We start from the raw sequence: 27,619 nt of genomic DNA, 5'->3' as shown, positions 1-27,619 counted from the left end.
GTGGAACTGTGGCTCAAAGTGGTAAAACCCTAGCTTTGAGTAAAACTGCTCAGGGATAGCAACCCCAGGTCTTGAGTTCAAGCCCCATGATCAACAACAACAAAATTTTTTTTAAAGTCTCAGCTCCAGTGGATTATTTCTGGGCCCAGAGTGTCCTGACATGCAGGGTCTGCTGTGACGTTGGAGGGATGAGCTGCCAATGGAGGGGAAGTGTACTTAAGGAACAGACCCTGGTTGAGCTGGTTAGCAATAAAAACTCCCCTGCAGACTTTGTGAACTTAAGGAGAATTTATTTCATGAGAAACACACTGGTGAGTTCGGCCTCTAAAAATCAGAACACAGCTGTCAGGGGAGCCCAGATGGTGTTTACCATGCTACGTTTCCTGCTACCTCTAGTTTCAGGGCTTCCTTTACAATGTGAACACTGCATTTTATCAAATACTTTTTTGGGGGGGGTGGGGAGGAGGGGTTACACCTCTTGAAATAATTGTGATTTTTTTCTCAGTGATTTTTTTTGGTCAGTTCATAGAGTCGATTACATTGATTAATTTTCTGATCTTCAACCAACATTGTGTTCCTGAGATAAATCCAACTTGGAAGAGATACCTTATCTTTTTTATGTATGGATGGGTCCATTCTGCTAGTTCTTTATAGGAAGGGAGACAGGTCTATAACTCTCCTTTTTCTTCTGATCCTAATCAGGCCTTGGTATCAAGGTTGTACTGGCCTTATGGAGTGTGCCGGCCAGTGGAGTTTTCTAAATTCCAAGAAGACACAACTAAGTTTTTCTCCCATGTTTGGCAGAACTCATTAGTGAGATCTTTGGAGTCTAGAGCATCATTTGTGTGTGTGTGTGGGGAAGTTGTTTAGATTGCTGCTTGTAAGATGATATGGATTTCTGTTTTGTTTTGTCTGTCATGGGGCTTGAACTCTGGGTCTGGGTGCTGTCCCTGAGCTCTTCAGCTCAAGGCTACTGCCCTACCCCTTGAGCCACAGCGCCACTTCCAGTTTTCTAGTAGTTAATTGGAGATAAGAGTCTCACTGACTTTATTGCCTGGGCTGGCTTTGAAGTGGGATCCTCAGATCTCAGTCTCCTGAGTAGCTAGGATTATAGGCATGAGGCACAGCACCCAGTGATTTTTTTTTTAACTTCTTCAGTATAATTTGCAGCAACTTATAGTTGCTCTGTTTTCTTGGTGCTCTTTTCTTGTGATTTTTTTTTTAATACCTTCATTGTGGCTAATGAATGAATGTATAATCTAGAAGGGATGGGGGCGACTGACACCAATCAAGATGCATTGGACTCAAACTAACCCGAATGATAATCCCTTTGTGCATATACTTAAAGATAACGAAAATATAATAATAAAAATAAAAAACCAAATACCTCCTCCTTCAACTTCTGCAAAGCCTGGGAGAGATCTGTGAAAACTCCCAAGGTTCTGTGAACGTAGTTTTATAGACTGGGACCCAGCCAGGTTGCTCAGCTGAACATCTCTAGTCCCCAGGCATTATCTATGAGAGCTTAGCTCATTCTGACAACACAGTTTTTGCACACTGAGAAATCAGTGTTGTTGTGGGGCTTTTTTTGTTGTTGTTGTTTGTTTTTTATAGCATCAGGAGAGAGGAAAGAAGAGTCAATAAAAATAACAATTTGAACTAAAACTTCTACTTGCCCTCTAAATGTTCATGAATCTAAGCCCTTTCCCTTCCTTTCTGCTTCTGGTCACAATCCCAGTGGTGTCTTTTGGGTGAGCCATCTCTTACCCACCTCCATTATACGTGGGCAGTTTTCCCATAACCCTCTGAGGCCAGGCTCACCTCAGTTACAACACTTGTATGATAATGATCTGCCCTTATCTTTCTCAAGAGACTGTGAGTTCCTGAAGGGCATGAACTTGAACTTGTCTTTTCTTTCTAGGAAGCACACACACCAGTTAATTCCAAGCCATACCATCAGAACCCTGGGGTTATCGAAACAATACCTGGCTGTGATTTTTAACATGAGAGCTAGCATTCCCTGTTTATTTCTTCCTCCCCTCTGGAAAATAGCAAGGTAGTATTAAAAATAATAATAAAGATGAAATCACAGGAACAACAGGGGTGTTTTAGCTCTGGGGATGTACAATCCTTGCTGTTTACTTCTGCATACAGTTTCTTGCCTTCCTGTATTTTATTATATACATATATATATATATATATATATTCCTTATAGTATATTGTGACTGTTACATAGGAAGCTTCATGCTTGGCCTGGTTTATTTTGAAGCTAGGTTACCTTACAGAACTTATTAGTCCAAAGTACTTTTTTTGGAGGCTTCTGGATTTTCTAGGGATACCATATATCACCTGAGAATAATGAAAATTCAGTTCTAATTCCATGCTTGTACAGGAATGCTTCTGAAGTGTGAAGTCATTACCACCATGGTGAGGAGGGATCCTTACAGTTCTAATTTAGTAAAAGGGTTGGAAAAATCCCTGGGTAGGTACTGGATTTTATTGGATGACTTATGTATCGAGATGATGATTTAAGTTTCATAAAAAATATATCATCTTAGTAATATGAGATAGTAATAGGCATCTTTATGGTATATTGTCCTTGAATACCCGGGATAAATGCTACTTGGTATTGCTGAATTATTCTTTTATTAGCAATTTTATAACCAACAACTTTATATGGGTATTCTGCATCTATAATTATACAGTTAAACACTAGCTTTAATACCACAAAATCCTATCCAATTTTCTTTGTGCTGGAAAATGGCTGTGGTAGATTGAATTATTGGTCCCAATTCCTCACTCCACCATTACAGGGTAACACAAAGGCAGATATATCTCCCCAGCCCTTGATTTTGGGCTGGGCCATGAGACTTACTTGGACCAATAGGATAGTAGCAGATGGGATGTAAACAGAGGCACAGAACTTGCTTGTTTGGTGGAGCTTGCAATCCTGCACCTGTGCCACATCCCTGGAGAAGAATATTCAAGGTGGTTGCCACCTTCCCATTTCCTATTTTTTCCTACATCCCGGAACAGGTGGGGAGGAATGCATTTGTCCCAGCTAACCACAGATCTGTGACCAGCTGCTTATTCTAGCATGTCCCCGTATTTTATGTTTTGGATGTAGCTGATTTCTCATATGAAAGTAACAAAAAAAGTATGTGAAGGCATCCACATACTTCACATCTTAACACCCACCTAGTTAGAATCAGACTGCCCATAAAGAGTACAAGTTCAAGGCATGTCTCAGATGCTCAACACTGGAGACTGTCTCTACTTCTAGGCCCAATGGGCTCAGCAGAGGAGGGAGCTGGGACAAGATGTCATCTTGAAACATGTCCACATCATCATGTCCCAAGCCCCAGGCTCCTGGAGAATCTGGATCCTCCGCAAGGAGACTGCTTTACCCAAAGGCAGAAGTGACAATGGGTAACTTCCAGGTACTTCCATCTTAGGTATTCTAGAGTACTTAGTTTTAAAATACAGATATCATATAGTGAAATTCTAAACTAGCCTATGCAGAAAGCCATAGAATATCTGTGTAATGGTCTAGATTCTCAGCCCAGCTGCCAGGTGTGAATGAAGAAATCTACAGATGAGCTCTGTTTCTAGCCATCCAGTCACTTGCTGTCTTTGAGTTGCCATAGCTGAGTTCTTAGACAGTAAGAAGCAGAGACAAGCACCTTCAGTGGATCAGTTTCTGATCCACTAGCAAAACACTCAATTTATACCACCAAGATTGGGGAAGTTCGCTATGCATAAAACCCTTAGTTATAGTACAGGAAACAGGAATACAGATCCCAATATGTCACCCAAAATATAGGGTTGGGATTTGAATCTGGGTCTGTCTACACTTTTCCTACTCTACTGTCCTGATAAGAGGCTGGCAAGTTTGGGGAGGTGGTAGCTAAGACAGCCAAGGACAAAGAGGACAGAAGACAACACTACCTTTCTGTGAGTGACCTGGCTTTAAAATAGATCACTCCAGGGCAGGACAAGCTCCATGTGAACTGACCTGAAAAATACAGCCATCTCCCTCTGCAAGACTGGACTTCAATCAAACGTTACGGCTGCTTAAAATTCCAGCTGCCTTATAAACCACAAAGCCACAAAGACATTAATGGCAATTCAAAATGGTAAAAACTTCATTATTTTTTCAGATGCCTTGGCACATTTATCAGCGTTTTATTAAGAATCACTATAAAACAAAACCACATGTATCAGAACGACCAATAAAAGCAACAGGGGATTCTCTACTATGATTACCCAGGAAAGCACAGACAGATTTCTTCTCTTTGGGCAGATTTAGATCTAGGACTTCTGCTGGGAGAAGCTCAGGGTCCCCATGGACAAAAGTATAAGCACAACCACTGTTCATTTGCTTTTTTTCTCTTGACTGTACTGCCTGAAAAGTACCCTGGAAACAAGGCCTTGAAAGACAGAAATTTATGAAAGATCAGGAGCAATTGTTACAAGTGTTGTTGGGAATGAAATAAACAGGAAAGGAAGCTAGGGGGTAGGAGAGAGAGAGGAAGAAAAGAAAGAGGAGAGGGAGGGAGAGAGGAAAGGGGGGGGAGAGAGAGAGAGAGAGAGAGAGAGAGAGAGAGAGAGAGAGAGAGAGAGAGAGAGAGAGAGAGAGAGGAAAAGGGAGAGGAAAGGGAAAGAAGGGGAGAGGGAAGGAGGGGAAGAGGGAGAGGGGGAAAGGGAGGGGGGAGAGAGAGAAGGGGGAGAGAGAAAGGCAGAGAGAGCAAGAGAGCGAGAGAGCGAGAGAGCGAGAGAGCGAGAGAGCGAGAGCGAGAGCGAGAGAGAGAGAGAGAGAGAGAGAGAGAGAGAGAGAGAGAGAGAGAGAGAGAAGATCAGGATCTCAACCAAATGGATATGTATGCTTTCAAAAAGATACTATTGTGATTAAACTTGGCTTCCAAGGTTAAGCCTGGAAAGCATGAGAGTATGCAGACTTTGGAACCATCTGGGCACCCTTTGCTATAATTTCCTCATCTAATTCCAAGCATATTAACATTTTTTTTTTGCTTGTTTGTTTGTTAGTTTCTTCAGCCAGAGAGCTCTTAGCCTGTGCAGTCTGAATAGCTGTGGGACCTCCTATTTACTGTTCCATTCTGTGCTCTGCTCTGTAGCAAACGCCCATCACTTTTGAAGGGCACTGCATGCCCAGATTGCAGAAACCTGGGGTAGACAGAAAAGCAGATTTAGGAGCCCTGCTGCCCCAAAGTAGAGTTTTGGCCTTTGGAAGCACAGTGAGCCACTGGAAGTGTGATTACTCACCCTCCCTCTTTGGCCCTGGGTCCTTGCTGTTCTTCTGTCTGCCCTGATTTCCTTTACTTCTGTCTGTGAAGTGTCTTTCTTTCAATCAACACATTCTTCCTACATATTACACAGCTCCCTCTGCTCTCCAAAATTTTTCAATGCTGGGGTTTGTCAGTATGAGGTTTCTCTTCATTTCTAAATGTCTTGCTTTGTGTGCAACTCAGTAAAGACTCGGCAAAGTAAACAACAGAGCAGCAATATTTCACGGCATCTAATCTTCCCTTCTGGGACTGGAAAGACTTTCTGGTTCCCTCCCTTTAATTGTAGTGAAAGGACTTTCTTCTTTTTTTTAAAATCTTCAGAACAAATGAAGCTTGGTGACTTCCTGATTCTGCATTAATATCTTTGCCCATTTCTTGATACATTTTCAATTTACCTTCATGGTAATTTACACTCAAGGAAACTGTCCAAGATCTGCCAGGGGATTCAATAAAAAAAGGTCATGGAGTTAAATGCTATGGTGAAACACTGGACTTAATTTTATGGATAAAATTTAAACTGCTTAGCTACCTCTTTTGTATTATTCGTGTTAAGACTAATGATTATTCAGAGACTGGAAGGGCATCACTAGATCCCAGGAAGCCATTGTCCTCATTCTTTAAGTACATCTGGTGGGGTTATGGACACTACCCTCAAGGTTAAGGGCATTGAATTAGAAAAGAGACCTGAATGAGACACCAGTCAACCTTCTCCACTCAAGTTGCTCCCAAAATTGGCAAGAATAAAAGCTTGAAACGGGAATTTGCTCCAAGACTAACAATGGGTAGAATGTCCAAAGAGGATAATGCAGTTTTGTTGTTGTTGTTGTTGTTTTGCCAGTCCTAGGGCTGAACTTAGCGCTTAGGCCCTGTCTCTGAGTGAGCTAGCTTTCTTTCTTTCTGTCAGGTATGGTGCTTGAATTCAGGGCCTGGGCACTGTCCCTGAGCCTCTCTGTGCTCAAGGCTAGCACTTTACCACTTTGAGTCATAGCAATACACCTGCCATTTTTGATAGTTAGTTGGAGCTAAGACTCTCATGGACTTTTCTGTCCAAACTTGCTTCGAACTGCGATCTTAAGAGATCTCAGCCTCCTTGAGTAGCTAGGATTATACGCATGAGCCATGGGTGTCTGGCTTGAAGGTCACAATGCTTTAACATCAGTTCTTCTGCAGTTTTCAAAGGGAGGTCTTCACTGATTTCACTGATTAAAAAAAAAGTGCATCTCGCTACGTGCTGGTGGTTCTGTAATCCTAGCTAATCAGGAGGCTGAGCTCTGACAATAAGGTTCAAAGTAAGACGGGGCAGGAAAATGCCAATTAGTTACCAAAAATGCCAGAAGAGGAGCTGTGGTTCAAGTAGTAGAATGATAGCCTTGAATAAAATAGCTCAGGGACTGCGCTCAGTCCCTGATTTTAAGCCCTAGGATTAGTACAAAAAAAAAAAAAAAAAAAAAAAAAAAAAGGTGCTTCCAGGCTGCAGGCAAGCCTGCTTCCTGGCAAAAAGACTGATTAATTTTTCCCCAGGGGATTCTCTTACATGCTACTAGAGAGCTACAGATTCGCATTAAATACAGAGAGGTTATTCTGTTCAGTCATCCAAGGTTATTTTGTTAACCCATCCCCAGGTACCAAAGTAAGCAAGAGCCACTTTCCTACAATCGCCAAATTATCCATGTTATAAGTATGAAATAAAAGGATACAGCTTTCTTAGGCTGTAAAGACTGTAGAGAATTAGCTCAATTTCATTTTTGATGCTTGCTTCTTCTAATAATGCCTTTAGTTTACATGTCTAAAATATCTCTCAGTCAACTCTAGGTATGCAAATGTAAGATGATCTTTTGCACTTGCAATATAAAACAATCTAAATTAACCTAAAGCCAACCATTCTTACCAAACACTTATAAATTAGTCCCTGCAGGGAAATGTTTTTGTTTTTTTTTCTTCTAGGTTTTATTTTCCCCTTTACTTCAAGTATTGGTGAATGTTTCTCTGACCTGTACAATGATGAACAGAGACCTACCATTTTCTCTAAAGAAAAAGGATTCAATGACTCAATATGCTTGAGGAACACTGGGGTAGATAAAGCAAAGCACAATTTTACTGCAGATGGCAGATCCTCTGAGAGTCCTTGACACATGGGGATGCATAGTGACGCTCCAAGAACATGGTACATGTGCCAGGATTAGCTATCTCTCGTTTAGTTTTTGTGGATCCTTCTGTTGGATGAGCAGTCAGAGGTCTGTGCTTTGTGAAATATTGGGCTCCTGGGACAGATGAAATCTGGGGATCATGATATCTTAGGAAAAGTATTTTACAACTTAAACACAAACTTCCTGAGGTCATTCAGGTTTAAGCTACCTGACTACCAATATTGCAACTGTCCACTGGCCATCGGTGTCACTGGTCAACATGATCTCCACTGCTGCTATCACAAAAATAAGAGACTTGTGTTGTACTATGACCTAGGAGACCATTAGTGTGACATATACCTGCACCAGCACCCACCAACTTCCCCTCAATGAAATGGCAGCAACACACTACTACCACCACCTCTACCATCACTGCTGTCAGGATTACCTCTACGACTAGCCAAGAAGGCAGCCATCATTAACCAAAGTCACCATTATCTACTTCCCTATATTTATTTCTGTAACTATCCACCCTATCCACATATAAAAAATTGTGTTCATACTTAAGCCTATAATTCCAAATCCAAAGTCAGAGTTTACTCTGGTCTCTCCTCATTTTTTCAATAGTGTAAGAAGAGAAAGAAAGCAAATCTGGCTCTGTCATCCACAATTATTTCCTCAATTATTTGCATACCCTAGGATCATTACCCAGGAAAACACTAGTGTCCAGAGCCTTTGCAGAACATACATGAGTCTAGCCATGTTGATGCTTTTGAGGTCCTGAGGTTAGCTCTTTCTCTTCCTTCTGCCTCTGGTGGTTACATGAGGCTCCTTTGTTAATATCGCTATTTCTTCTTGAGTTTCCCTGGCATCCTGGTAGGCTTTAATTATATATTTAGTTTTTCTGGCATGTTTCTATATTGTGAGAGTAAGAGCTATAAAAAGAGGCACACACTCAAGACAGGGGCTCACTGCTGTTCCTTGCTTCTAATTCTTTCCCCACCCCCCTTCCTCTTCACTCCTCACCCATCCCTGCAAGTTACCAATCTCATTAGTTTATAAAATTTATTCTTAAATGATTTTGTCCTTTCAAATTTATTTTCCCTATAATTATCAGTAACTCATAAATTTCCCCAAGGTCTAACTGTGTCTCGACAACCTCATCTTTAGGAATATTTATACAGCCACATCTATTCAATTCGTTTTAATTAATACCCTTTGTGCTGCTGGGAATTCTACTTCATCTACTGTCTTCCCTGATGCTGGCCTGGCTTTTCTGAATGCTCTTTGCATAGGTTCTCTTAATGGTCTGCTTGGCAAAGGAGCCAAATACTAGTCCCTGACCATCACTTCCCATTTGGAAGGCAGAGATGGTTAGTAGCCCTGGCATATCAGCCCTGGAGCTATCTCCACAGGGACCTAAGCGATTGGTGTGACTGGTTGGTCAAACAGTAATAGCTAAAGCCCAGGGTGACAAACAGAACCAGATGCCCAGGAGAAAGAAGCATCCCTTGGCGTGGCAGGGGTACAAAAACACTGTCCCCGTATGTCCGAGACAGGATTGGCCAAACACTCACAGGACATGCTTCCTCTCCAGATTTCAATGTCCCTATTCCTGTGACATGGGACTGCTGCTGCTCACCCCCCTCCAGTACTATGTGCAGGAGATGAAGTGGCTGTTTGAGAATCCCCGCTATGGAGGTCTCACTCTTGCATTAATAAAGTATGCTGTATCAGTTCTTTGTAGATTTTTTAAATTAGAATTTTAATTTGCGAGTAACTATGGGTTTATATACTTGTGTGGGAAAATATAATCAAGTGATCTCACTTATCCTTTACTGAGCTACTCCCACTGGTAACACCTTGCAATGATCCTCAGTATCTTAGATATGGATAATTATTAGATAATTGCTAAAAATCTTAAGATGAGTGGATTTAAAAAAATATTTCCTAGTCGGCTTGATCTTCTAGATATTGAGAGAAGCCATAGATCTGCTTGTATTTCAGCAGTTTTCTCTGTACCCATTTAACGTGTGTGTGTGTACACAGAGGACATGAGTATGTCTCAGATGCATGAAATTTCATCACATCTAGAGTTTCATGTCACCAGGACTGTCGAGGTGACAATGGTCACCTGTCAATGGTGTGCTTTCGGCACACCATTGGTTCTACTCCTTGGTGTCTGGATCATTTTCTGTCCTCTCTTCATACTCCTATCCCAAAGCTGTCATGACTAGCAATTCTCTTACATAATGTAGTCATTTCAAGAATATTATCTAAGTGGGATCATCTGCCCTGTGAGCATTTAGGCTTGGCTGCGTGCGTGCGTGCGTGCGTGCGTGCGTGCGTGCGCATGTCAATTCTCGGGCTCAAAGTTAGAGCCTCAGTGCTCAAGGCTAGCACTCTACCACTTTCAGCCACAACAGTGGCCTTTTTTGATAGCTAATTGGAGGTGAGACTCTCATGGACTTTCCTGTCCAAACTGGCTTCGAACCTCAATCCTCAGATCTCAGCCTCCTAAGTAAGTATGGTTATAGGTGTGAGCCATAGGTGCCCAGCTTAGGTGTGGCATTTTTTTTTTTTTTGAGGAGTGTAGATTTTATTCAGTGGGAAAAGCCATTAAAAGGTTTTTCATCAGGAGAGTGACAGGATCACATCTGCATCCTTACAAAGTCATTGTAAGCTCCCATTAAGGAGAATGTAGAGGTATTGGATCTATAGTGACAAATTTGAATCTAATTTTTTTATTAAAGAATTTATTAACGTTGATCATCTTTTAAATGACAAGTTTAACAAACAAGTGTTCAAGGAGGGAATCTCTATTTACAATCACTGGGACTTAGTATTTAGAACTTAATATTAATTTATGAAATAAAACATCATGTCTACAGAGTCATAGGTTTTTATGTCTATATAGTTATGTTTATATTTCCATTACCATGTCCATAGCTTTGGATATGTAGTTATTGAGTCCTCACTCTTGTACTCTTTGGATTTAATAGCCACATATTAAGGATACCATGCACCTTTTGTTCCTTAGGTCTTGACTTGTCTCACTCAACATGATTCGCTCTAGATTCATCCACTTCCTTGTGAATGCCATTATTTTATCTTGTCTGTTGGCTATGTAGAATTCCATTATGTATATATACCACATTTTCTGTATCCATTCATCTGCAGTAGGGCATCTGGATTGTTTCCATCGCCTGGCTATTGTGAATGGTGCAGAGATGAACATAGCTGAGCAGGTGTCCTTATAATATCCTGGGTCATGATGTTTAGGATAGATGCCCAGAAGTGGTATGGTGGGATCGTAGGGAAGGTCTATTTTCAGTTCTTTAAGAAACCTCCACACTGCTTTCCAGAGTGGCTGAACTAGTCTACATTCCCACCAGCAGCGTAGTAGGGTTCCTAGGTGTGGCATTTTTGACTCAGTATTATTCTCTAGAGATTCCCTACAAGTTCTGTTCATGATTTTGTTTTTCTTTTAAGTTGCTAGTGAACACACAGATGTAGTTTTTGAAGGGCATTTGGGTGGCTTATGGCTTGGGACTATTACAAATAGTGTGGTTTGAGGTATTATGGACTTGCAATGAACACTTTTGTTTTGGATTTTGAACATGGCTGCTTCTCCTCCTCTTCCTCCCTCTTCCTCCTCCTCCCTCTTCTTCCCCCTCCTCTTTTTTTTGTTGGTCATGGGAATTGAACTCTGGGCATTGTCCCTAATGTCTTCAGCTCAAGGCTACTGCCCTACCCTTTGAGCCACAGTGCCACTTCCAGTTTTCTGGTGGTTAATTAGAGATAAGAGTCTCACGGACTTTTTAGTGCTCGGACTGGCTTTGAATCATGATCCTCAGATCTCAGCTTCCTAAATAGTTAGGATTATAGGTGTGAGCCACCAAGCCTGGCTGAACATGGCTTCATTTATCTGGGATAAAGGTCCAGGGTATAATGGTTAGGCCCATAGATTTAGTTTCTTACGAAGCTGCCATGAGAAGTGGGGGGAGGGGGAAGGAAATGGGGACCAAGACATGAGAAAGGGTATAAACAAAACAAAACATGGGAGGGAGGGAATAACAATGTTTGAGAAGAAATGCACTCACTACCTTACCTATGTAATTGTAAACCCTCTGTAAAGCACCCTGACAATGAAAGTAAATTAAAAACATTGGATAATATTTTAATTTACAAAAAAGTTGCCAATATGTATTCTGTGCCATGTTAGCCCATTTTCAGTTATGAGGGCATCTCTTGAAGTTTGTAGTGGTATCCTTATTTGCTACTGTAGCACTTTAGGTGGTATGTAGTTACCTCTGACCTTAAGTTGCATGTGTTTGCTGGCTAATATTGCTGAATATCTTTTCATGTCCTTATTTGTTATCCTATCAGTGTATATCCTATCAGTGAAATGTCTCCTTGTATCTCTTGTCCATTTCCTCACTGGAGTGAGTGTGCTTTTTGCTTTTCTTTCTTTCTTTTTTCTTTTTTTTTGGTCAGTTGTAGGGTTTGAACTCAGGACCAGGGTGCTATCTTTGAGCTCTTTTGTTCATGGCTAGCAGTCTACCACTTTGAACCACAGCTCCACTTTTAGTTTTCCAGTGATCAACTAGAAATAAAGAGTCTCACAGACTTTCCTGGCCAGGCTGAACTGTGATCCACAGATCTCAGCCTCCAGAGCAGCCAGGCATGAGTCACCAGTACCCAGCTTTGACTGTGTTTTTATGGTTGGGTTTAAGCATTCTTTTTAGAATTCAGGTACTCTTTTTATTGAATATGTACTTAACCGTAACTTTTTTTTTTTTAGGAATGAGAATGAAACTAAACAAAGTATAAAACAAAACCATAGAAATGTTTTAACTGTATTTGGCTGGAGTAAAGGGGAGAGGGTAAAGAGGAAAGGGGTGTGGGCATCTCAATGTTCATGAAGGTAATGGTTGGTTCCCCTTTGGTACATCTAGGGCCAGTGAAGCCCAGGTGCAGCAGTTCCTGATGGCCTCCGTGTGCAGGATGGAGCACTTAGCAAGGGTCACTGACTCTCTCCAGACCCTTCCCAGATCTGACTCCTTTAAGTTACATCTCCATACAGAAAGAGAAGGGCAAGAAAAACACTGATTATTTTTTTTAATGAAGAAACAAAATCTCATTTCCATTTCCTGGGGTTCACTTTAATAAGTATTATTTTATAAGATCCAGTGCACATAGTATCGTGTCTTTGTATTTATCTCCTAAGAATGACTTTTTTTTATTAAGTCAGAGAAGTGCCTCTTTTTGAAATAATGGAATACATGTAATCTCCAATCTTTTGAGACCTTACAAGGTAGGGGAAAAATTATCTTGGCTTGAAACAATTGCTCGAATGATCCAACATTCTTAAACCTATCTCCTTCAGGAAAAACAACAACAAACTTTCAAATTAGAAATGTTAAATTGAACATTTTCTCCCAAACGAAGCTGTAGCACTGCCTACAAATAGATATTAAAGTCACTCTATATGACAAATAAATGTCTGCGTGAGCTCAAAAACATACGTAATATTTGCTCATGCTATCCTGGTTTCTCTAAAAGCCCAAAAGAAACAGAACTGGGGCTTGCTCTGCCTTAAGTGGGACTATTACAGCTTAATTTCACCCTTGATCTCAGATCATACTGCATCACTATACCAGTACGCATTTAATTCTCTCCATATGTATGAGACAGAATTAAAGCTAAAATCACAGGGGTAGTGCCAAGTTGCCACACTTCACCCTGGACACCCATCAGCCATTCTTATTGATCACAGAAAATTGCTAGTGTAAATGATATCACAATAAACATCCTTCCAGCTAACAGGCAGGTCACCGAGAGGAAAAAACAAGAGTCATAAAATACCTTTTCTCTTCCCAAGGTTGTACAAAGGGGGTGGGATGGGAGAAGAGGAAGGACAGGCTATTTATCTTTACGATGCAATTTAATCTGGGATGCCAGAAGCTTGTGGAGGGTGGGAAAAGATCGTTAGGAAGAAACATCATAAAGTAGCAAGAAACAGCTAAAAGAAAACAGGCGAAACTGTTCTGTGGGTTTCTCACTTCTATGCATAGATATGAGAATATTATGGTAACCTGCCTAGCCTTGGCCAGCACCGACTTGGGGCCTACTCAAAATGGAAAAGACGAGGCCAACTATCTCTTGGATATATTGCAAGGGCTGGACATTCTGTACAATCATCTTATTTAAGTCTTAAAGAAAATAATCTTGTAAGCTTAGAAGGTAGTCTTGCATGACAACTGAGGAGATACAAGCTGGAGGGGGTAGAGTGAGCTACTCTAGGTCATGTACCTGTCAAGTGTATTTGACACGTTGACTGCTGAGACAATGACCTCCTTGTGTGAGCCACAAGTCCCAGACAGGAGTGATCCCTTTGAAGTTCACCATGCTTTCTTTTCTTTAGCAGGTTTTAACATTTAAGGGAAAGAAGATGGAAGAGAAATCTCAGGACCCAAGCACAACCAGGCCAGGGCTGAGTTTGGCTTTGCAGCAAGTCAGAACCGGATGCAAGCTGGTGGCTGCCCCTAGGTCAGAAGAGAGGCAGATGACTTCCATGTCTGCTCTAAGAGTCTGGAAATTGAACGTTCTTTCTACAGGCATCTGTTGAGTCACCATAATGAAAGCATAAGGAATGTATTATGGAACTGAATTTAAACCCGAGCAAAATTAAAGACCTAAAAGTGATTACTTGTGAGCCCTCAGAAAAAATGATGGGGTTCACAAGGAATAAATTATGTCCCTACTTGTGAGTTTCCAGACGTGTAGGAATAGCCATGACTGCAAAAGTATATTCAGGCATTTGACAAGATCTTCCCTTGGACTCTTTGTCTATGTCCACTCACCCCATTCTCCACACTGGTTTCATGGGAACTGTTCATGTCACTTAGGTAATTTCTGTCGGATTTGAATAGTTTCTGTCCCTACTGGGAACCCAGGGGGATGCATGTGTTCCTGTGTGCCATTCTACTTAGCGTCGCACTGAACACAGATAGAAGCTTAACAAGAGATCGACTGGATGAATAGAGGCAGCATACCCTGGTTAGTTATGAGGGAGAAGGCACTACCATCTTCCTGTGTGTGACTTCACCGAGTTTTGAACTGTTTATAATACTCGCGGCTCATGCCTGCAATCCTAGCTACTCAAAAGGCTGAGATCTCATCTCCTTTGCTGTCCTTTGGTTATCTCATATTGGTATAGTATCTCACTTTGTTATCTGATATATTGAACTTATTTGTATTTGGATATTTGAAATTTGATAGGGAAGGGGGGAAAACCAAGACGGGTGGGGGATGTGGGGGGGGAGGGAAACGGGTACCAAGACATGTGAAAGGGTATCAATGTCTGTGAATTAATGCACCTTCTATCTGGCAAATATCATGTAACCCTTTTACTAATTACAATTAAAAAAAAAAAGGCTGAGATCTGAGAATAAAAGTTCAAAGCCACCCTGGGCAGGAAAGTCCCTTATCTCCAATTAACTACCAGAAAATTAGAAATGGAGCTGTGGCTCAAAGTGGTAGAGTGTTATCCTTGAGCAAAAGAGCTCAGGGACAGTGCCCAGGCCCTTAGTTCAAGCCCCACAACCAACAAAAACAAAAAACAAAAACAGGGGTCACCTCATAGAGCTGTTAGAAGAGTAATGAAATTCACATAAGGTACTTCCCATACTCACTGGCAAACAGAAGGGTATGACTGTATGTTAAGTACATAAAACAAACAGGTGCTAACTAGTTGTTAAAGGATAAGTATTAATTAAACTGACAAAATTTGATTTAGGAAAAAATACAAGTGGATTGTTGCTGAAATATAGGCCAATTATATTGATCAGAAACCATCCATATAACAGAAAACAGGATCTAAATTTAATTCAGCCTCTATCCCGTAAGTCTGTGCCTACGTGTTGGGAAAACAACCATTTACAACTGGGACTACGTCCAATATCTTAAGAGAAATAAAGCTTGAATTCTTAATAAAGTCAATAGACGCTTTAGGTTTGTCTGAAGTTATTGACTAGTCATATGCTAGGCTGAATAATTTCCATAAAAAAATCAGTAAACAAGAACAGCAAAAAAAAAAAAATCCCAAATCAAGTTTTAAAAGCCACAACATGTTCACCTCACAAATTCATCCAGCTGAGAGAATTCCAGTTGGAGAAGCCACAGGGTACACAGTGCAAGGAAAGGATATCCTTATGGGCAAAAGGACATACTACATGACTCATAGGATACTGCTCATTTGGCCAGCTATATCGTAATTGATATATATTGTTTTTTTTTTTTTTAACCAGTCCTGGGGCTTGAGCTCAGGGCCTGAGCACTGTCCTTGGACTTTCTCAAGGCTAGAGCTCTACCACTTGAGCCTCAGCACCACTTCTGGCTTTTTTTTTTCTATGTATGTGGTACCGAGGAATTGAACCCGGGTCTTCATGCATGCTAGGCAAGCACTGTAACCACTAGGCCAAACTTCCGGCCCTTGATATATATTGTTTTTAAAAATTATCTCTGCGTAGTTGTACAAAGGGGTTTCAACAGGGCAGTTTTTGAGCATAAGGCATCTTGGTCAATGTCATCCATCAGTATCACTTCCATCCTTTTTCCCTGTCTCTCCCAGCCACACCCATAGCCTCTACTTTCCTACTTTCATTTTCACACATATGTTTGGATTTTTAAAAATTCTTTGCAGGAACTCATTCTTTACTAATCAGAGACATTCATTTCCATTCTTTTCAATTATGAAATGATTCCTAAGCAAACATTTTATTTGATATAAATGTTTATATAGGATTTTTGTACACAAACAATATGTTACTGAAAAAACTAAGGGATAGTGCCCAGGCCCTGATTTCAAACTCCATTACTGTCCCCCACCCCCAACACACACAAAAAAAAGTAGGCAGGGTAGTGACTGGAAGGAGATTATGGGAGACAATGAAGGAAGGGGTGACAGTGACCAAGAAGCATTATACTTATAACTTCACAGATTTGCAACGTCTTTGTATGACTACTTAATATTAAAAAAGTAAATAGGGGGGCTGGGAGTTTGGCCTAGTGGTAGAGTGCTTGCCTAGCATGCACAAAGACCGGGGTTCAATTCCTTGGTACCACATACGTAGAAAAAAAGCTGGAAGTGGTGCTGTGGCTCAAACGATAAAGCTATAGCCTTGAGAAAGTACAAGGACAGTGCTCAGGCCCAGGGCTCAAGCCCAGGACTAGCAAAAAAAAAAAAAAAAAAAGTAAATAGGAATCAATTTGGTACAAAAAAATGCCCTAAAAGGCCAAATTAAAAAAACAATAGTAGTAAAAAATACATTAATGGCTGAGTGCTGGTGGCTTACACTTATAATCCTGGCTACTCAGAAGGTTGAGATCTGAAGATTGAGGTTCAAAGCCAGCTGGGGAAGGAAAGTCTGTGAAACTCTTACATCCACTAAACTACTCAGAGAAATCCAGAAGTGGTATGACTCAAGTGGTAGAGCTAGCCTTGAACAAAAGAGATCGGGATAGTGCCAAGGCCCAGAATATAAGCCCTATTACTGGCATAAAAAAAAGTTTATGAATATATACAACATACATGAACCCATAATAAGTAAATCTTTTCATCTATATCTGATACAGACATATAAATGACTTACAATCTCTGGAAACAAGTGTACAGGTTCTGAATGCAATCTCACAAAGAGATAGAACCCTTCATCAGATATTTATCCCTGATCATATACGTTAAGCTAAGTCATGCCATCCATACCAGAAATGGCAAGGAGGTTCAATAGTAATAGTCGAGGATCTACTCTTCAAAAGGAACACGTGTTAAAACCCCATTACAGAATGCTTGCTGATCCTCTGAAGCACAGCCGGGAGCTGTTCACTGGGCCGCACAGGTCCATGTGGGGAGCACCAGGACGGAGGGCTCCACTGAGGCCCCATGTCTTTTCAGCACTTGGGTTAAGGTGAGTGGGGAGGAGGAACACAGAGACCTGTTCAACATGATGGTCACACATGAGCTACACACACTCTGTAATACATGTATGCCCCAAGTGCTGTGATAGATAAATCACTAATGTCACGACAATAGTCAGCTCAGCCCCACACAACCCACCCTACCAGCTCTACCGAGCTGGGGCCCTTGACTGACCTGTTTGGTGCAGGTGGTCTCTGGCCACTTCAAACAAACGCAGGTGCATGTTGGTGATGGGGTTAAAGGAGCCACAAGCCAGGAGCACCACAGGGATCTGGCTCTTCATCTTCTCAGGGATGTCCACACCAGTGGCAGTGGCCACCCTGCCTTTATGGAAACAAACATGGAAATTAGTGAGCTGGCAGCAAGACAACTGTCCACATCAGGGTCTAAACCAACACAAGCCATTACCTTACCTGCAAGATAACTGGAAAGGCAGTAATAGTCAGGTACAGAGACCATGCTAAGTACCCCAAGGTAAGTACTTTCAACCTTGAGTTCTTTTACCACCCTCCTCTCTTCCTTTCTTTCCTTCCCTCTTTCCCTTTCTTCCCCCCTTCTTTCTTTTTGGGGACTATCAAGGTTTGTGCTATTGTGCAAATTCTTAACTGCTTGAGCCTCACCCCAAGAGATCCCCCTATGCCCTCTGGCTTCATGTTTCCACCCAAGCTGGCTTAACCATCCTGCTGGCTTCCATCCTGCTGGCTTAACCCAGTCTGTTAAGATTCAGTTCAGATGATCACAGCATTATTTATACTATCTGTTGAATGCCTGCTATGGGACAGTATCAGTTAGGGGGGGCATCTGTCTTCAAGTTCCAGAAGTCTGATCTTAGTGGTGTAAACAAACATATCCATTTGTTTCTCACATGACAATAGGTCTACAGGTATGCAATGGATAGTATTGGAGTAAGAGCTCAACATCCACCTGCAATTCTTTTGGCCATTTCCCTCATGGTTATAAGATTGTTGCTGGATTGGCAGCCACTGTGACCTCAATCAATGCCAGCCAAAGAGCAGGGAGCTGTACTAGATTTCATAAGCAGTACTTGTCCTTCATAATTAGAACCCAGATGTCTTTTTGGAGCGCCCCCTGTAGACATTGCTTCTGTCTCATGGGGCTAGAACAACATTGGTCTGCGATCCATTCTGGCTACGTGTGTGTGTGTGTGTATGTGTGTGTGTGTGTGTGTGTGTGTGTGTACTGTCAGATGCTGATGGTGCAGAAGGTTGCTAGCTTTTCTGACCCCTGGCAATGTCAGGTGACATTCACCATTAGAAAATCACATGCCACAGTATTGACAAAACTTGCTCACATGTGCTTTGTATGCATCGCTCAGCTGAATTTCAGATCCAAACATAAAGGCTGGTCACTCTATAGAGCACTGACCAGCTGGGCAGGAGACCTGCCCCCTGGTGGTGGGAAGGCCCACTGCCTTTCCCAAGCATGTAAGAATTGGTCTGTTCTGGCTGTATGTTGAGTTACAACAGGAAGAAAAATAGTAGGCACAGTGCAGGTTCTCCAGGCCTTCTTTGTGGCAGTTGGCACACCCCCTGCAGTGTACAAAGAAAGCAGTCTTCAGGCTGCTGCTTTCAGTGGAAGTGGTTTTGCAGGGGGAGGGTGAAGTGGTTTAATAAGATGTTATTTACAAAGTGTGCTGAGCTGCTCTGGAGAGTAGCCTCCTGATGAGGTATTTGAAGAAGAGGTTTTTTTTTTTTTTTTTTCCCCACACCATTCCAAAGCCTGTCAATATTTCATTTCATTTTTATAAAATATACATCTTGAGGGCCATTAAAACATGCATTTTGAGAAACCTGGGGTTTTGATTTATTTCCTCTCGAATTTCCAGAAACTGTAAACTTCATTTGTTTGAAAGGCAACATCAATGGTGATAAGGTCTGATGCTGAGAAGGAGAGCCAAGGGCCTTTATTACGTGCCTCTCTGCCTTTTCTTTCCATGTCCTTGACAGCCTGAGCCACACTGCTCTGGGTCATTGCACTATCCTGGACATGTCCCAGGCTACAGAACTCAGCAATTCCACAGTCCCAGACTCAGTAACAGGGTTAGAGCATCCACTAATGACTGGTCCAAACCAGCCCAGAGAAATACAGTGTTACAGTGGAAACAGACTCCAGAGCTGACCAGAAAAACAAACCAGGCTCTGGCTTGAGCATATTATCTCACCAGATACAAGGCAAACGCAGGTTATAAGAGACCCACCTCCCTTCTCATCCAGTGATGTCTAGCTGGACCAGTAAGCAGGGGAGAGGAACTACCATTCAATGCTACTTTGTCAATAAGTAGTTAATAGAGGCCTGCAGAATGAACAATAATCACCGCTGAGGATTCAACTTGTTGAGAATTCCATCTCAGAATCTATCATTAAGCTAGAGATAGTTAGATTCTGTCTCTGGCCTCAGCACCCTCTCCAGTTCAAGGATTCACACCTTACCGGTTGGGTCAGCCACACAGCATTTTATCCTATAAGCCAAAGGCACCACTCTGCTTCTGCCACTGCCAGCAAGACCATGCTACTCCTGTGACATGTCACTACTGCCTTCTGACTGGCCATGGAACTGTCACTGCCTTTTCTTCCCAAGGCTCTTCTCCAGAGATAATCACAGAGACCCAGAAGGGAAGGTGAGCCACTGCAGCTGTCTGTTGCTAATAATTGCTTGGGACACCATCAACTTACCTGTCCCTGCAGTGAGCCCAGCCCAGGAATGTGGCCACAAACATCCCTGTTTATTATAGACATAAAGCAGATGGCTTTGGGCAGAATGGAAATGGATTCTATAGGCTTCTTTCATTACACAGACCTCTTGACCAGACTTTTCCTCTTAAAGGAAATAAGAGATGAGGTTTGTATTCATGGATTGCCGACTACATTTTTTCAGGACCCAGGGCGATCATTTTCATGTATGAGAATGTATCAGCTTCTCCCAGGCAATCATCTCCTGCGTGAACTTGAAGTCTGGTACTTTGTTTTTCAACTTTGCTGGATTCGCCCGCTGTTACTAGGGGCTCACAATGCTAGTAAGAACAAAAGCAAAATACGCCTTCGATGTCAGAGTGAGGATCCTCCGCCAGCCACCCTTGGAGGAAACAAAATGCTAATTAAGCCCTCTTCCCAATTATGAGACTCCCAGGAAAGCAGGCAGCCCAGCTCTTCAGCTTGGAGAACTTTCAGAAGATCTGAAGAGAGAACAGTACTGGAAGGAGGTCCCTGGCAATGCCACACTGGTATCTTTGGAACTCATTTCAGCGGCTGTAACCAGTGGAGCTGAAGTACATTTACTGTGGTTATTGAGTGATGGCTGCACTGTGCTAGAGACACATTACAGATTGAAGCTAATGCTCGGCTATGTCATAAGCTTGGAAGGAAAGGAAAGGCTTTGTGTCTGCACTTTGTTAAGTCACCTAATCTACTTGTCCAAGGCTCAGAGAGCCCTGTAGAAAACAGAGGTAATTACACATCCCTCTCATGAGAGTCTCTGGAGCTGACCCTCTTTACACACATGGTTCTGTGTGGGATTCTCCGAAGACTGTGACTACTTTCTTTCATGGTTCAAAACAGAATCCACAGTTCTTTCTCCATACCACCAGATACTTATTTATACTATTTGAAAAAGCCTCTTCCCTCTTTCTAGCCCCCCATGATTATAACCTGGCAGACTTTTGGGTAAAGGCTCTGCATCCTCCAGCTTATACAGGCCACTCAGCCCAACTTGCCCTGGGAGATGGCACCGCATCCCTTCCCCTAGGCAGGCCAACTAAACACATTGCTGCTGTGGTCCTTCACCAGCGCCAAATGACACAGCTCAGCTCCAAGCCTCTCTTTGTCCCTGGATAAGTCCCCACACAGACTTGCCAACTTGGAACAAAAAGCAGACAAGGGAAAAGGAGAAGTACCTGAAGTCTGCTGGGAGGAAGGCAGAGTAGCAGATAATAAAAATACCATCCGCCAGCTGCTGTGCTGGAGAAAGAGGAATAATCTGCTCCTGCTCTAGAGAAGGTTCCAGGCCAGCAAACAAAACATACATCAGACAGCCTCAGGTAGGACAGACTCTACTGGCAGAGTCTCCGAAGATCTATCCTAACTTCCTTTTCAATCCTGAAATCCCCGTCTTTTGCTGGCCATTTTGCTACATTTCCCAGAGTCTTTAGCAGCAGGAAGAGGCCACATGATGAAGGTCTGGCCATAAAATGGAAAGACATACTTTTCTCCTGTTTTCTACATGGGCATGGGGCAGTGATGGTGAGTTCTGAGTACGAGATCCAACTACAGCTTGACAAAGAAGACAAAACCAGGACTCATACTTTTCTCCTGTTTTCTACATGGGCATGGGGCAGTGATGGTGAGTTCTGAGTACGAGATCCAACTACAGCTTGACAAAGAAGACAAAACCAGGACTCTAATAACTTTATACTAGTCCTGGAATACTGAACATCTAGGAATCTTTTTTTTTTTTTTTTGCCAGTCCTGGGCCTTGAACTCAGGGCCTGAGCACTGTCCTTGGGCTTTGTTAAGGCTAGAGCTCTACCACTTGAGCCAAGCACTATTTCTGGCATTTTTTCTATGTATATGATACTAAGGAATCGAACCCAGGTCTTGGAGCATGCTAGGCAACCACTCTACCACTAGGCCTAACTCCTGGCCTCTAGGAATCTTTTGCTAGGAGAAATCACCTTCTAAGCTACTGTTTTGTTTTGTTTTTCTTTCTATATGCTGCTGAACCTAATTCTAACTGATATACGGATGTTTACTGAAATAGTATATAAAGAAATAAAAATGTAAACGATCAGAAGTTCCTATCACCTCAGTTTAATCTATTTTATATGCAGTAATTCAAGTGCATATTGTTTGAAAGGTACAATACACTTAGGAGGAAAAAATATTATAACTTAATTTTTTATATGAATTTTTCATGGGAAGGAAAAAAAATCCTTGCTCAGGATTCTAGAAAGCTAAACTATAACAGCAGTGAATCTGCTTTTGTGTACATCAATGAAAACCCAGACACTGTCCTAGCTACTCACACATCCCCCACCCCTCAAAAAACAGATTCATGATGGTATGTTCTTGCAACTCTGCTCTGAGTGGGCATTTGCCATATGGCTTGGTAGCTTAATGGTTTTCTGGTACTTGACAAAAACAAAGCACAATCATTTTTGCAAAGAGTCTGCATTCCTAGATGGGTCTTTTCCAAATAACAGCTGGGCCTCAAAATTAAGTTCCTCGATTTGCAATTTGTGGACACAATACTCAAAACATTTACAAGTGAGAAAAACCTCAAGTCACTCGGGCTATTTCCAGTCTTCAGAGTTTATGAAGTTGTTTATTTTGTTTTGTTTTTAGCAGTTTTAGGAGTGAGTGAGTGACTGTCAATAAGCTGAAGCCAACTGCCAGAACCCATGAAAAATAGTCTGCCCTATGTACCAACGGGCTGCGACCATAAGCAAAAGGGGAGAAAAAGAAGTGAGAACGCAAGACGCTCCACCCCAAGCTCACAGAATAAATCCTTATGCCTTTCTATTTACTCTCTCCCATTGTACAAACAATGCCCAGATCTACAGCTGTAGTCTTGACCTTATAAACACCTTATGGGTGTCTGTAAGTCTGTGGATATTCACAGATGCCAGTTTGATAGCAGGCTAGCCAGACGTGGAATCAAAGCCAAGTACTTTCTAATGGAGTGGAGAGGCCAGGTAAGCTGCACTGATAAACAGACCTCAAATCTTAGCGGCATAAGGCAATCAAAGTTTATTGTACGTTTTACTGAGTAACTCCATGCTGGTTGGGAGCTCTGCTCTGTCATCTTGTTTTTTCAATCAAGGATTCAAGAAGTCAGGCACTACATGGAATACTGTTATGTGCCTGGGCATCCCTTTGCACAGAACTGTGTTCGCTATCTGCCTGGTCCTAAAGCCTCTATTATATATTTATAGGCAGTGACCAGAGGGAGTCCTGCTGAAATTGGCAGTTCTGGACCAAATCCTGGAATGCACAGGGTATTCTGAGCTATGTGGCTTAATTTATGAGCATGTAGGTCTGCAATGAAATTAGAAAATCAAGTATATCAGCATTTAAGTGGCCAGGGCAAGGTCAAGTCCAAATCATGTAAGCCTTTCATGGGTGGACAGTGTCTGAAGGAGCAGACATTGAATTCTGTCAGTTCAATGTGTGCTCACAAGCCGCATCCTTGTGTTGGAATGCTGCTAACTGCCTGCTAGATACGCTTTTGTTCTGCCCCTGTGCGTATTGGGTTGCCAGACACATGCTGTTGTGTGAGCACACATGTGTTTATGTGCTCATTCAAGCACATTTGAAACATGTTTTTCAAGGTTTGGGTAGAGTTTGAGCTACAAAAAGGAAGGTAAGCTAAGCAAGAGATTACATGCCTATAATCCTAGCAACTCAGGAGGCTAAGATCTGAGGAAAGTCTGTGAGACTCTTACCTCTCATTAACCACCAAAAAGTCAGAAGTGGAGCTGTGGCTCAAGTGGCAGAGCATTAGCCTTGAGTGAAAAACTAATGGGCAGCACCTAGTTCCTAATTTCAAGCCATAGTGCTGGTATGTGCACAGTCACACACACAAAGGAAGATGGAAAAAACAAAAAACTGCTATGGTAGCAAGCTATCCCTCACCTACATATTTCCAAATAAAAAACAGGAGACAGGCACATTTGTACAAATGCTATAGTTGTGCACGCAGTCCTTGTCTCCAGTCCTCTGTCCAAGGAGCTTACCAGACAGAGATTTTCTGTGTGACCCTGACTCCGCCAATGTCACCTTTGAAGCCAAAATTTGTGCACAAAGCAAAAGAATTTTCTTCTTTGTGAATGAAAGTAAGTTCTGCCAGTGTTCAAAGGAAAGAGAGTATTCTACAGTAGGTTAAAGTTTATTGGAAAAGATGTGAACACACACACACACACATACACAGTAGGTTGGATAATATATCAGTAAATATTACTTCCATTGGAGAAAAGGTGTCTGCAGTTGTGATTAAGGATCTTGAGGAAGAGGTGCTCAAGGCAAGCATGGGTATCTTTGTAAGGGGAAGGTAAGGACATCTGACACAGAGAAAAAAGCAAGCATTGTAAAGATAAAACAGGGAGGACTTGAAGAGGCTGCCATCGAGACTGCAGTGATGTGGCCCAGAGCCAAGGACTGTTGGCAGCCACCCCGAAGCTGGAACACATTCCCTCTGGAGTTTGGGAAGGGAAAGAAGCTCCATGGGTGCCTTGCCTTTGACCTACAGATACTGATTTCAGAGCTTTGGTTTGCAGAACATGACTTTCTACTTTAAGCTACCAAGTTTGTGGGAATTTGTCACAGATGCCAGAGGAGAGTGAAGTTTCAATGCTGATAACAGCTATCCCTAAGTACTCTGTATTCTTTGGTGGCATCTGATGGACTTCAAATTCTGGCCTCTAGCAAGTGGGATGTGAGAGATGAGAACTAGCACAGGTTAAAACAAATACACATCTGACACCCAGTTCTGGGCAACGCCCCCTCTTGAAGCAAGAAGCCAGAGCATGAAGAAAAATACGTTTTGTTTTGTTTTGTGCCAGTATGAGCACTTAAATTTAGAGTTTGGGCACTGTTCCTTAGCTTTTTTGCTAAAGGCTGTTACTCTACAGCTGAAGCCAGCTTTTTAGTGTTTAATTGAAAACAAGAATCTCTCAGATTTTCCTTCACTGGCTGGCTTTGAACCTTGATCCTCAGATATTACCTAGGATTACAGGGGTGAGGCACCAACCCGTAGCCTACTTCATATTTCTATTTATAGAATATGTGGTCAAACATCTATTATCTAATTGAGGAAACTGAGGCAAAGCTGCTTAGCTGATATTACTGGGAAGTTAATAACAAAGCTGGATTCCAGGTCAGGACTGGAATTTCTGTAGACCACACAGAGACAATAGTTTATGAATCACAAGTTCTTCCATTCTAGAGAAGTTTGGGGCTGGAGGAATATATATATATATATATATATATATATATATATATATTTTTTTTTTTTTTTTTTTTTTTTTTTTTTGCCAGTCCTGGGCTTGGGCTTAGGGCCTGAGCACTGTCCTTGGACTTTCTCAAGGCTTAGCTAGCACTCTACCACTTGGGCCTCAGCACCACTTCCAGCTTTTTTTTTCAATGTATGTGGTACCGAGGAATCGAACCCAGGTCTTTGTGCATGCTAGGCAAGCACTCTACCACTAGGCCAAACTCCTGGCCCCACGGAGGAATGTATCTTAACACACAGTCTCACCTCAATTTACAAGACATGTACCCTTTAGGACAAAATCAAAAGATGGGGAGGCCCCTTTTTGGAAAGGTAATAAATTCAGAGAGGCTTAGGGTAAAAAGGGACCAGGAGTGATGCTGAACTCCATTCAGGACCTTGAGGCTAAAGTCACTGACATAGCTCCAGGGGAAAAGTTTCTACCTTATTTCTAAAACCCTTTAGGGAACATTTTACTGCTTCCCAACGAAGGAGGAATATCTGATTTGCCTTCAGTAGTACCTATCCAAGACAGAACCAGAGAACCATGGGTGGGAAGAGAGAGGGAGAGGAAGGAAGGGATGAAGGGAGGGAGGGAAAAGGAGGGAGGGAGGGAGGGAGGGAGGGGGAGGGAGGGAGGGAGAGGGAGGGAGGGAGGGAGAGGGAGAGAGAGAGAGAGAGAGAGAGAGAGAGAGAGAGAGAGAGAGAGAGAGAGAGAGAGAGAGAGAGGGGGGGGGGGGGAAAGGGAGAGGGGAGAGGAGAGAGAATTCCCTCTCACTTCAGTATCTTTGAAGGGATTACTTAAAATAACTTTCTGGCTTAATCCAACATGAGCCTTTCTCCTCTAAAGGGAACCTTTTACAAACTAAGATGTCATTAAACTTCATGATTTTCTTAGGATGTGGTCAGAACCTGAGGGGCTCATGCCAGCCTTGCTATATGAATACTTCAACAGAACACATGATATAAGACACATTCATAGCCCAGCAACAGTGGCTCACACCTGTAATCCTAGCTACTCAGGAGACAAATCTGAGGATCTCAGTTCAAAGCCAGCCTGGACACAAAAGTCCATGACACTCTCTCTCATCTCCAATTAACCACCAGAAAATCAGAAGTGGCGCTGTGGCTCAAGTGGTAGAGTGCTAGCGTTGAGCTGAAAAGCACAGGGATAGCACCCAGGCCCAGAGTTCAAGCTTTACAACCGACCAAAAAAAAAAAAAAAAAAAGGAGCGGGGGGACACATTTGTAGGGCAGAAAACATTTGGAAACTCAGGTATTAGAATACTGGCATCCGTCATATGGTTTCTGCTTTAAATTTCTTACAATGTTCCCTTCCCTCTCCCCCCTCCCCCCACAGTAGCCCCTATATGAGACCTTAGCTCAAGAAAATACATTTCCAAGCGATTTGAAGGGGGAAATAAACACAAAATGGACTAAAAACCTTCACCAATGGCATCACATACATTTATGACAAATAATTCCAAGGTCAGAGTTTGCTCTGACAGGAGGAAACTGGCCTAACCTCCTTGGGGTTAGAGAGCTTTTCGAAGCTAGTCATTTGATATTTTATCTACACACCATGCCGCCACTGTGGTCAATGACTTTGAACTGATTCTCATCATTAACAGTGGGGTTGCAAGCCCTGAAAACCATTTGCCAGGAATCAGGGAGGCCTGTGTGGGTGCAGCCTAACCTGGCTGGGTCTCAGGGCAGAGACTATCTAAGCTTCAGGGTCCCAGGCTTAGGCAAAGGTACAAATGCCCTATCCCAACCCACCTGGCTACCGTGTGTTTTAGCTCCTCTTTAATAGCTCAGGAACTGTAGCCACTTCTCCCCCTCTTCTCCATGTCTATGTCCTTATAAGTGCTTTCCTTGTGGCCCAGCCTCTCCTTCTGCCTCCACTTCCCAAGGCGAGCTGCCTGGCCTCTCTGTCAGAACCCCAGCACTGGTCACCCCTCATTCACTACTGCAAAGCAAGCCTTCTCTGACTGTGGCTTTCCTCTTCCCCAGGAGATGGAAGAGCTAGGAAGCCACATACTCCTTTACCTTACACAGCAGTGCTTTCCAGTGTGCACACTGGTCTGTTCCATCCAGTGCCAATGTTCTCTAGGTCCTTACCAAGAACCCTGTAAGATCAGGCTAGAAACAACATAGGGAAGAAGCTGGGTGGATCCTGGGGTCCTCCTTCAACCCACTAGTGT

The 27,619-nt window shown here is 42.4% G+C and overlaps 1 protein-coding gene across 2 annotated transcripts in view; it reads right to left on the bottom strand.

Moving 5' to 3' along the window:
* Nmnat3 (nicotinamide nucleotide adenylyltransferase 3) overlaps positions 1–27,619 on the bottom strand; it is a 47,040-nt gene that overhangs the window by 6,003 nt on the left and 13,418 nt on the right. For both annotated transcript variants that reach the window (XM_090323248.1, XM_090323249.1), the window contains exon 2: positions 17,589–17,738. In XM_090323248.1, the coding sequence (XP_090179374.1) occupies positions 17,589–17,697 (109 nt within the window). In that variant the 5' untranslated portion in view covers positions 17,698–17,738. The remainder of the gene's footprint in view (positions 1–17,588; positions 17,739–27,619) is intronic.

This window comes from Megascapheus bottae, chromosome 32, assembly GCF_031878675.1.
Source record: "Megascapheus bottae isolate mThoBot1 chromosome 32, mThoBot2.hap1, whole genome shotgun sequence".
In the NCBI taxonomy this organism is placed as follows: Eukaryota; Metazoa; Chordata; class Mammalia; order Rodentia; family Geomyidae; genus Megascapheus; species Megascapheus bottae.
The sequence above is the reverse complement of the archived record's forward strand: the minus strand, read 5'-3'. Positions and strand labels throughout refer to the sequence as shown.